Source organism: Lissotriton helveticus, chromosome 10 (genome assembly GCF_964261635.1).
Source record: "Lissotriton helveticus chromosome 10, aLisHel1.1, whole genome shotgun sequence".
Lineage (NCBI taxonomy): Eukaryota > Metazoa > Chordata > Amphibia > Caudata > Salamandridae > Lissotriton > Lissotriton helveticus.
This window is the reverse complement of record NC_136071.1, coordinates 267,522,684-267,534,932: the sequence shown is the minus strand read 5'-3', so window position 1 is coordinate 267,534,932 and position 12,249 is coordinate 267,522,684. Positions and strand designations below refer to the sequence as shown.

The following is a 12,249-nucleotide window of genomic DNA, read 5'->3' as shown; positions in this document are numbered from 1 at the left end:
TTCTAAGTTGAGCATATGCCAAACCCCCTCGGCAACTTGCGGCCAAGCTCCCCACCGAGCACAGCGAAGGTTAGGCGCAGGACACCCAACCCCCACCAATGCAGGTAAGTGGGCTATTACTTGGAAAGGTGTGAGTCTTCTCAGGTGATAAGTGTGCAACCTCCGTTTACTGGGACCAAGTGTCCCATTGCAGCACACTCACTCAAGGTATCAAGGCAGAGTAGTCCAAGACGTGCTTGGGATAAATGGTGGAATTTAGTCCCCCAGTCTACAGGTATGCAACAAACAACACCCACTAAATTATTGACTAGACATTTTACTAATGAAAAAGGAAAAGTGTTTTTTATGTGCACACTATGCATTAATTACATATATGTACAAGTAAACAGGTAGAAACATTTATGGTTACACTCTTGTAACAGTCCACAAGCCCAGGAAGCCCTGACCCTAATATCATGTTATTTACCTCATAAATAAGACACAATATAAGGGGGTGATGTCAGCAGCGGTTGCTGCGAAAATAAAATGGTGGGGCAGCGTGGGGGCTTACCTGCTTCTCCCGCTGTAAATCACATCCATGCGCTACTCTTCCAGAAGTCCCTGGGCCAGTACAGACTCCCCACCCAGTCCAGACATCCCATAAGGTCCCAAAAACGAGACCTATTGGCTATGCCAATGCTTGTCTTGATATGGTCTTTGAAGGGTAGAGCGGAGGTGGAGGATGAAAGGCATTTGCAAACGATATGTAAATCTATATTTTCGAGTCCTTCCTGGATACGGAGCTCAATGGCTGCTCCCTTTATAAGGACTCGCCTCTGTCCCGTTATTCAGAGCCCAGCGAAATTGTGTAATTTCCTGAAAACTAGTGCCAAACAAAAGTCACATGCTTGGCGCAAGCTGGACTGTTGGAAGAAGCCTTCTTTGGCTCACTTAAATGCAGAGGGAAAACAATATTAGTTTATTTGTAATGTATGGGCGCAGACATTACCATATGTTCAGATGTTCAGGTGGAGACGTATGCATGGGCTGACCATATTTGAAGTTGGATCTAAAGTGTGGCATATTTGATGTCATATGTGTGAAAATGTGGTCATTCGGTCATGCGTGTGTGACCTTTAACAACCTGCCCGAATCCAAGTTCATTCATATTATTGATTACATCTAATGCAAGCGTGTTGTTGTGCTTGTCTGCCCATATGTTGAAGTCACTGATGAATAAGACGTTAGATGCTTGGGTTTGCGAGTGTAGGTTCAGATGAACGTTCTTGTCCACCAACTATGATTTGTTTACTAGCAGTTGGTGAATAGTTCTGATAATTGAGGAGCTATTTAAGTTGATTGTGTATTTTGGTAATAGACCTTCAAGTGATTTGGAGGGTAGGGTGAGGTGTAAGACATATCAACTGATTAAATCAAGATGACCTTCACCAATTTTTCTTTTTCGACTAATTTTATATCCTGAGGTGGCATAATTGTTAAAAATTACACATGATCTAACATTGAAGTAGCCTGAGTCCTGGTGCGCTATGTGTATTGGAATAAGTTCATACATGTCATTAGCATGGTTCCTAAGTCCTGTTCCTTGTTATTAGTGACAAAGATCCCCAGGACACTGCCTGCTCCTCAGTACTTCTTTTTGCCAATAGTTTAGGTTTCCCGGAACCGTTCTTGGAGTGTCATTCTGAAGCTTCATGCCTTTTTTAAAGTGAGGTTCTTCTGGTGATCTCACAACTGAAAATATCCATATATTTTCCAGAGTACCTGCATCATTCTATAGCTCTAGTGCACTTGCCTTCATGCATGGTGCAAGTTTCAGATCTCTCGATGCCTGCACTAGAACAGGCTCTTGGGTCCACACACAGCGAGTGTGAAGCGCTTGGAGCTCCTGGCCGAACAGCATAAGGAGCATAGGGCTTATTGGTAGACAGCGTGAAGCACTTGATGCGAATGGAGTGAGTGAGTGAGTGAGGAGTTGCACTTGCATGATCATCCTCGGGCCCTCACCTTTCAAAAACACTTGAGGCAAATGCAACACAGGGCCAATGAGTGATACTAAGAGCATAGTCTGGCGCTCACTGATCTGTTCTCTCTCTTGATGTCCGGGGCTGTGGCACAACTGCAGACCTGCCACCTGTAAAGAGATTTCATTGTGTGAGAGGCAGTGAGGTTTGAGTCTGTCAACACCTGAGCAGCCAGGGGGAAGGGGAATGGAAGTGGGTAGGGTCGCGGGGGTTAGGGGAAGGGGGTCAAGAGTCTGTCAAGACCATAGCAGCCATGGAGGGGGAAGTGAAGTGGGAGGTATCATAGAGGGGTGGGGTTCTGAGTCTGTCGACACCTGAGCAGCCATGGAGGGGGAAGTGAAGTGGGCAGGATCGGGGGGATTGGGGGAGGGGGGCCGTAAGAAAAGGAACGCGGACAACGGGACGGGGGTGGGAACAGGAAAAACTTCCGGAGCAACCGAAGGTTCTTTTCCGGTGCACCCGAGGGATAGCCGGTGCAGTAACATTTCAGCTCTAACTAACAATATTACGCGCTTCACTTACGCGCGGGATAGTGAAAGTGATCTTGACAAGGAGGGAGGGGTTAGGGGAAGGGATTCACGCGCGCGCTGCGCTTCACTCCAACTAAAAAAATAACATACGCGTGTGAAAGTGAAAGTGATCACGACGAGGAGGGAGTGGGAGAAAAATAACATACGCGCGGGAAAGTGAAAGTGATCACGACGAGGAGGGAGGGGATTCACGCGCAAACTGTAAGGCTTAATGAGCCATTAGAGAAAGCCAGATGGCAGCTGTGCACGTCGCGTGTGCTTGTGCGCTTAATAGCAAGCTGGTGGCTGGCAAAAGCCTGTAGGTAGCACTTTTAAAACCCAGTTACTAAATGTCTCGTCAGGCGAGACCTAAAAAGCAGCACAATGCAGAATGAGAAATGCAAAATTGTATCACTCAAGGTGAATTGCACCAGAGAAGCATTCAAGCGCTGTAGCAGACATGAGCAGGGACAGTGTGTAATAGTAAAAGTTGCTGTCATTCAAGAAAGTAAGGGACAAAGGAAAGATAGAAATGGGGAGTGTAAATAGGTTACAGAAGGTCATGACCCTAACTAGCATGATAATGGCAACTCGATGGTCACCCTGCACTACTTGGAAACATTTCCCAAATAGAGTCAAAGCAAACACAACACTCTTCCAACCACATACTTTACACGGTGTAGAGTGCTATCCCTAAAGGCAAGCACTTCAACATCCCTCATAGGGGTAATAAAAGCTATATAAATGTTATAATGGAAATTTCATGACATTGACCTCACTATAGTGATACTAGTGTCCGCCATACGCGAGCACTTACAAACGACTTCTGTTCCAGACACCAAACATTTTTAGAAGATGTAATTACATGCCGTGTGGAAACCTCATCATCCATGCATAAAAGATTCTCAGCTGCGCCTTTTGGCACCATTCATAATATGTCTGGATCTAGCGCAGTGGCACGCCGCTAAGTGACCGTGCAGAGCACACATCGGTCTCGGGGACGGAGTACTACTACTGAACTTGGCCATAATAATCAGATTGGCAAAAAGACAAAAAAAAGAAGTGCCTTGGTGACTGAGTACTTGATCTACATTAATAATATTTTAATATTTGGTGGTTTTAGAGAGCACCTGTATCTAGAGGTACTGTAGATTCATCATGCTGTTGTACTATTGAACACCACTCAGAATCAGACCTTCGTGACGTATATTATATATAAATATCCATGTATAAGGGGTATGTGTATATATATATATATATATATATATATACAAATCGATGTATAAGGAGTAGATTTTAAAACCTAGGACATGTTGCTGGAGTAAAAATATAGGTAGTAGGTCACTCTGAACTATTTATCAAAGGGACATTATTGTATGCATATAGGCGGTATTACAGCTTCAAACAATGTACCACACTATACACTCACCTTTCATTTCTTTTGCTTCCTCTGACTCTTTTCTCCTGTCCATCTCCAGCACTTTCAAGAGAAAAACTATATTTGAAATTTCTCTCATTGACCTCTGTCTGATCAAGTTTTTTCATGAGGAAATCGTCAGTTACATTTCTATCCCTTTCGGACGTTTTTCTCCCAAGCGGATCCTCTCTCCCCAAAGAAACTCTTCGCGTCTTGTCTGTGGCACTGTAGGATAAAGATTCTGCCAGGACTTTGGCCGCAAAATCTTTGCCGAGGTTCAAGGCAGTATTTGAGGAGCTGCCACCATGGCTGGAGCTTCCCACGCGATCCTGAACATTTGCAACTGGGACCTCCTGATTCATTTTTAATGGGGCTTCATATTTAGAAGGTGTGATGCACGTGGCACTTGGGGGTCTTCTTACTGTCCGTTTTTTTAAGGAATCCTAGATAGACAAATGTAAAAAAAGACGACTGAACTATCTCTTCACTCCAACCGTACATAATACATTATTTACAATTGCAGGAGATAAACGTTTAAAATAATGAACTATTAATGAATAATTTTAAGCTTGATACAATAAATGATAAAGGTTACCTATGTTTTTTAAACATCTGCTCTGAAATCCAGACACGTTTTAAGGCATGGGCAAAGTGGGCTCGGGCCCAGGGCCCTAGCCTTTCAGGAGGCCCCCTGACTGAGCCAGCTATGTTCTGCAGAGAGCCTTGCCCTGATTACCGTGAATCATTTTTAAACAGATTGTTGCATTTTTTCTATCATTTATTTTTAATGTTTGAGAGTCTATTACAGAAATTTTGCTGACAAAATGAGTTTATGTTTCATGCAACATCCATAAAAAAGTTTCTTTTAGATCAGTACAGGACCTCACATATGAGAAATGGGAGGGTGTGACAGAGATTATTTGCAGTAATATTAGTGAACTGCTGTTGTGTTACAATATTGAAAACACCCATCAATATCCCTGAATATCAGATGTAAACACATTTAGAATTTGAACGAAGAGGGCATGAAAGAGCTGAAACTAGATCATAAAGTCAAAGTTGTTCCGAACAAGGGTCCAAAAATGCATTAGGCCCAGGGCTCCCAAAATCCTAAAAACGTCCCTGCTGAAATCGTCTTGGCAAAAGAACTAAAAAAATAATGCGCTATTGGGTATTCCTAAAATCCCGATGTCAGCAGGTGACAGTGTGTACAACCCTGCCCGGTGCCACCGCCTACCAACACTACGAGACGGATTCACAATCATTTTGGTATGACCATGTGTAACTCTTTCTTGAGGTACTCTTGCCTTATTCCTGAATTCCAGGCTTGTTCTTGAAGTTCGAGTAAGTCAGGAGAACTACAACAGAAAGACACAGAAAATCTTTCTAATACAGGCTTTTCCGGTGAGTAGCATGCTACTCCAGGCCCACAAATGATTAGTGGTGAATTTGTACAGTGAAATTTGAAAGTGATTTGAGTGGTGGATATGTTAGACAGGTATTTGGATTGAGAAGGATAGAGCAGGGATAGAAGAGGGAAAAAGCTTTGCATTTATATAGCGCTTTCTACCCTTGATAGGGAGTTGAAGTGCTTTTTCAGAGAGTAGCATGCTACTTCGGAACCCATTAAGGAATAGTGGGGGATTAGTATAGTGAAATATGAAAGTAATTTGAGTGGTGGCTATGTTAGTCAGTTATTTGGATTGAGAACGATAGTGGAGGGATAGAAGAGGGAAAATTCAAGGAAATTCAAGATTAGGACCCAAAAATATACACTTAGCTAAATGTTCACCCTCGCAGCAAGAATGCCCACAGCGCCAAGTGAAAAGATGCTCAGTAAGTTTTTGTGTTTATTTAGCTGTTATAGCATGAGAAGCGCTTTCACTGCATACATAAAGATGTTAAAAAAATACATCATATGTACAGCAATAAATGGGCAAATATAGATGAACTCATTTTCTATATAGAAATAACTGTAAATATATCATAAAAAGCAAAGTTGTGACTAGTTTGTAAAAAAAACAGAAAATACTTTCTTCATCTGTCCCCCGGAGGATCTAAAGTAGCCGCTATCCACAAAGTCAATGGAGCGCCTCTCCAAGGTGAAGACAAATTACATTAATTTTAGGGCTGGGGTGTATCTTTTCGAAACAAAAGGTTCTAGGTCAGACAAATAGATCAACAGTTAAAATGCCATACTGACTGTACAAGTGGTTGTATGAAGTTTGAGAAAATGGGTACCTCTTGTGAACTGGAAATGGGGCCAGCCATCATTCCCCGAACGATTCGGCCAGATCTCGGCTTGGAAATATCTGCTGTCTTCATCTCTCCTAAGGGTTCCGTAGATTTCACTTTATCTTCTGCAGTATTTCTGAAGCTGGTTTTCTCCTTGGTCTCTCCTTCGGAGGATGAGCCACTGCTTACTGCGCCAGTAGTAGATTTTTTACTTGCAGCATGGTGTTTCAATGGCTGGACTGAAATATCACCAACGGATCTATTACAAAAAAGATGAGACATTGAACATGTTCAAATTGTCCATATTGATCGTCTCTTTACTAGTGTACTCAAGGTTTCCTTGTCAGTACAGTGCAGATTAGAAATGATTATGGAGGTGGATGATACAGAGCATGCAGTTAAGAACAAACCCAATACATTTGCCATTCTGTACCTGTTCTTTGCGCACAAGGTGCAGGCTGGTCCATAATACTGAATTCAACATTAATTAGTCGTAAAGCATATTGATATTTTTTGGGGTGTTTTCTCAAGGGTGTCCGACTTTTATGCCACTACAGTAAACACTGCCTCCGAAACAAATTTTACAGTCCAGTTTGGGAGAGGTGTAGAAGTTGCATTCCCCAAGTCATGCAACTGGCGTGCCAGTGGACTAGGAGGGTCATAGGCACCTCCTAGACTGGGGCGGATGATGCTGGCATCCTGTAAAGGCAGGCCTGGTTCCTTGCAGGCGACACACAGGTCAGTGACCGTGGCTGTTGCTTCCTACCTACAATGGTGTCATTAAGCCTCTGTGCAATGGGGACTGGTCATTCTGCTCCATATTGTGGAAAAGCAGCTGACACATGAAGTGGTCACATAGTTTCAAGATAAAGTCACCAAAAGGAGATGTATGTGTCTGACCGTCATCTTATTGCTACTGCTATAATATGTGATACACCGCAAAAAAGTTTTCTGGGCACATCATGTAAATGATGTACCTAATATTATCAAAGCCTGCCATCATTTTGTGAAATACTGAATCTGCGCTTTCAGGTGATGTGAGAAATTGGGTAGTTGGTTGAGGGGGTTGTGGGCCCTTCTCAAGCAACAGCAACAACCCTTCACATAGTGAACCACAAAATTTAACTTAATTAACCTGTGCTTAACCCTTTGATTAAGCACAGGTTTTTTACCCTCATTGAGCATTGCTACAAAACAGGGAGACATCAAATACAAAGGTGATGCTTTCGGTCGTTAAAATAAAAAATGCCACACAAGGGTGGATGTTACAAGCCCCCACCCCATCTTATAGGCACAAATGTTTCATGCTAAGCTGCGCAAAATAATTTACGTAGAGGTACATATTCCTATATGGAAAATGGCTGAATTATAACTAACACATCTGCAACTATAATGTAAAAGACGCCTTTATTCTTAAGCACATTTCCATAGTAAAATTAGATACACAATATGAGTTAACATTAGTGATGGAAACATTCTTAAAGTGAAAGAACATGGCATGGTCAGGTATAGAGCAGTATTCCAACAACGTGGGATTCTCACCACTCACCTGCATGAGCCTAGATGTGAGTCCCAAACCGCTTCTTCAGTGCCCATACCAGAGCAAATGCTTTTTGCTCAATAGCACTCCACCTCTGTTCCCTGGGAAGTAACTTCCTACTGATGAAGGCTATAGGTTGATCAAGGCCCTCCTCTTTTGACTGTCACAGTAGAGCCCCGGTGCCATGCTCTGAAGCATCCATCTGCAAGTTGAATTGCTGGTAGAAGTAAGGAGACTTGAGCACAGGTGTCGAGCACATGGCTTCCTTGAAGGTGTCAAAGGCTTTCTGGCAGGCCAGATCACCTTCTTGGACTGCTTCTTGGAAGTCAGCTCAGTCTAGAGGGCAACAATGGTGACATATCCCGTGGCAAACCTCCTAGAATATCCAGGAAGCTTCAGTCCGAGTTTTAGGGGGGTCTCATGTCAGGATAGTCTCTATCCTGGCTTGGAGGAGCTGTACCTTACTCCAGCCACCAGGTGTCCCAGATACACCACAGATCCCTGCCCTTTTGGGCAGATCCTGGCTTGATAGTCAGACCGGCCTGTTGCAGGGCCTAAAGCACTTCCTGAAGGTGAAACAGGTGTTCATCCCAGCTGGAGCTGAAGACAGCCAAGCCGTCCAGGTTGGTCCAGTTAGGTGGCACAGAATGCCTCCATCCCATCAGGACCCAGTTGACCAATCTCTGGAAGGTGGTAGGGGCATTCATCAACCTAAAGGGCATCACCCTGAATTTGAAGTGGCCCCTTGGGGTCACAAATATAGACTTCTCTTTCGTCCCCCTCAGTAAGATCTGCCAATACCCCGATGTCAAGTCAAAGGTACTCATGAACTTGCCAGCCCCCAGTCTGCTGATTACCTCATCAGCTCGGGGGGCAGGGTGAACATCAATTTTGGTAACTAAATTGAGGCCCCTATAATCCAAACAGAACATGAGTTCTGGGGTGGCACCAAGTGGGTGACTTTGGGCACCAGCACCACTGGGCTAGACCAGGGAGGACTGGAGTGTTAAATCACCCCCAAGTCAAGCATCTTGGATCCCTCTGCTTTTATGTTGGCCCTCACCTTGTCTGACAGTCTGTAAATGTTGCTCTTTACAGACATGCTGTCTCCAGTATCTATTTCATGGGTAGACAGATGAGTAAGCCTGGGGATGTGGGAGAACAGAGAGGCTGCTCATTGGAAGATAGGAGGTTGGGGGGAAGTTCACTCTCCTCTTCCATCCCATCAGCTGTCACCAGGATTATGGAGATTTCAGACCTCTCGTAGTGTGGCTTGAGGCAGTTTACATGGAATCCCCTTAAGTGGTTCCTGGAAATCCTGAGGTCCACCAAGTAGGTGGCCTCCTCCTTTCTCTCTTTCACCGTGTAGGACCCAGACCATAGGTCGATTAACTTGGTCCATGGGCTTCATAACCCACATTTTTTTGGCCAAGCTGCAACTCCTCAACCAGAATGGCCTTCTGGTTCCACCAGAATCTCATCACATCCTGGCTGGCTTCTATATTGGCAGTGGCCTTCTTCCAGAAGCGCTGCATCTAGTTTCAGAGTGCCAGCATGAAACTGATTACATCCTGGGGGAGGGGGGGCTTCTTGGAAGCTTGCTCCCATCTATCCTTCCCCAAACCGAGAGGTCTCCTAACAGGGTGGCTATAGAGGAGCTTGAAAGGGCTGAACACAACTCCCTTATGTGGGGCGTCCATGTGGGCAAAAAGCAGGCATGGTAAGAGGACGTCCCACTTCCACCTCATGGCTCAGTCAGGCCCATAATCATGCCTTTAAGGGTCTTGTTGACTGACTCAACAAGCCGATTTGTCCTAGGGTGATATGTTGGGGAGAACTTATAAGTTACTCCACAGTAATTGCACACGGACTATAGGTACGCAGACATGAAGTTAGGGGCCCTGTCAGACACTACTTCTTTGGGGAACCCCACTTAGATAAATGTTCCAATCAGGGCCCTAGCCACTGTGGGTGCAATCACAGACCTCAGAGGTGTGGTCTTTGGGTTTCTGGTGGCATGGTCCAGCAAGACCAGGATAAATCTGCCTAAGGCAGTCTTGGAGTCCAGGGGCCCAACAATGTCGATGCCCACCCTGTCAAAGGCGTGCTAATGACAGGCTGCGGAGCTTTTAGCTCTGTCCCGGTCCGACCACCGGCCTTACGGGTGGGCCATGACCCACAGAAGGTACCTGAGGCTGTCTTCATCGAGGGTCGTTAAAACTGGGCGACATGCCCGGCAAAGGTCTGGTCTTCCCCAAAATCACATTCTTGGCAATCCTTCAAGACAGGAGGCAGCATAGAACGCACAGCGCTCATTAGGAGCTTTTATAGATCGATTTTAATGATCCCGTTTTTTTGTGTTTTTATGTGTTCACCCTGCTCCTAAAATCGCCACTTACCTGCACTTTAAAAAAAACTACAAAACACCGCGTTGGGGCGGCTTCTCATGCCACTTGACAAGCTTGTAGCTTGCAGTTTCACTGCATTGGTTTGAAGCTATCGACTGCCACAGCGGCAGACATCTTGGGTGGGGGCTGAGGATCTGCACGGTCTAGTCGTCACAAGGACGCTAGACCGGTACATAAGCCGAGCAAATTAGGCGGCCGGCTACTTGGAAATCACATTCTTGGCAATCCTTCAAGACAGGAGGCAGCATAGAACGCACAGCGCTCATTAGGAGCTTTTATAGATCGATTTTAATGATCCCGTTTTTTTGTGTTTTTATGTGTTCACCCTGCTCCTAAAATCGCCACTTACCTGCACTTTAAAAAAAACTACAAAACACCGCGTTGGGGCGGCTTCTCATGCCACTTGACAAGCTTGTAGCTTGCAGTTTCACTGCATTGGTTTGAAGCTATCGACTGCCACAGCGGCAGACATCTTGGGTGGGGGCTGAGGATCTGCACGGTCTAGTCGTCACAAGGACGCTAGACCGGTACATAAGCAGACCATGCTCACGCGCAGCGGTCACGCGCTGCGGGATCGCCAGAGCATCGCCGGAGTCACGCCAGAGTCCAGCCCGTCTGCGCCCGTCTGCGCCCGTCCGCGCACGGGCGGGCTCGGGGGCTCGAACCTCTGAGCATCGCTATACTTATTCGGCGGAAGAGCTCCATTGTTTAGATAAGGGTCAGTTGTCACTCGATCAAAATGTTATCGCTAAGCTGGAAAAGTATGCTATACTGCGGTCTTACAACAGTATCTCTAAAACACAACACCCAGTGCTAAAGATAGCCAGTCTGAATACTAGGTCTCTTCACAGTCATCACGTGGAGATCTACACCCTACTTCAGGATAGAGATTTAGACATCCTGACGCTCTCAGAAACCTGGATGGGTGAAAACTCCATGCCGGACATCATTGCTGCCCTCCCCAATGGCTATGACGCTATATGGCAGAACCGTGCAGGATCGGCACGGGGTGGCGGAGTGGCGATTCTATTTAAAAAAACCTTATCCGTGGAGAAACTTTTATCCGAAACAGTGGATTTAGCTGATCTAGTTGGAGTAAAGATTTCCCTAAACAACTCCTGCTGGGTGATTTTGTCGGTTTACCGTCCGCCCAACTCATCCCCACTTTTTAACGATTTATTTGCCCCCATTATATCAGACCTCTGCACTAGATACAAGAAAATCGTGATAATGGGAGATTTTAATATGCACTGGGATAGACTCCAAAGGGACCTGTCTACACGCCAGTTAGATACTACCATGTCCGCCCTGAGTTTTAGTCAACTCGTGGAAGTACCCACACACATCAAGGGTCATACGCTTGATCTAGTATGGACCACGGACCCAAACGTTATCCTTAGGGATGTGAGTCCCTGTGTCTGGACTGATCACTATCTGGTGACCTGTGATGTAAATGTTAAAGACTATTTAAAGCTTCTACCCCGAGGTACCAGAAAGATCCGCAAATGGACTGAGGTTGATTTAAAAACCTTGACCTCGGTGCTCCCGGAAATGGCCTGTCTGACGAATACAGATGGAAGTCTAGACGTTGAATATACAGACCTAATCCAGAACTTGATTAAAGCCATTGACCAGATAGCACCGGAAAAAACTCAGTTAACCAAGGGACCTGGTAAAGAGGCCCCATGGTTTACTCCGCGGCTAAGGGAACAAAAAAGGAAACTCCGAGCCCGGGAGAGAATCTGGAGGAAAACTAAGCAGGATACAGCAAAGAACCAATACAAAGACTCACTCCACCTGTATAAAAAACTTATTTCTCAAGCTAAGGCGGAGTATTATGAGTCTCGTCTACAGAAGGCTAGGAACACCCAGAGGGAGACCTTTCAAATCCTATCGGAGTTGAGCAAAAAACAGGAGAATTCGGAGCCTCCCATTAACTGTGACACCTTCCAGGGGTATTTCCTAGATAAAGTAAAGACCATTATCCTGGAAATAAAGAATAGTATGGTGAATAGTGATACCATACACTCCAAGGTTCATAATCCTGCTCACTGTTCTATGTTACAGTTCCCTGAGCTGGATGAGCTGAGCTTAGAGCAGCTAATGGGTAAAACCAAAT

General features: G+C 45.1%; 1 protein-coding gene across 4 annotated transcripts in view; it reads right to left on the bottom strand.

Annotated features, from left to right (window-relative positions):
* The window catches only part of MINDY4 (MINDY lysine 48 deubiquitinase 4), a 638,720-nt gene that overhangs the window by 482,657 nt on the left and 143,814 nt on the right, over positions 1 to 12,249 (bottom strand). For all 4 annotated transcript variants that reach the window (XM_078665290.1, XM_078665287.1, XM_078665289.1 and 1 more), the window contains exons 4-5: positions 6,189 to 6,441; positions 3,960 to 4,390 (exon numbers count right to left, since the gene is read on the bottom strand). In XM_078665290.1, the coding sequence (XP_078521416.1) occupies positions 3,960 to 4,390; positions 6,189 to 6,441 (684 nt within the window). The remainder of the gene's footprint in view (positions 1 to 3,959; positions 4,391 to 6,188; positions 6,442 to 12,249) is intronic.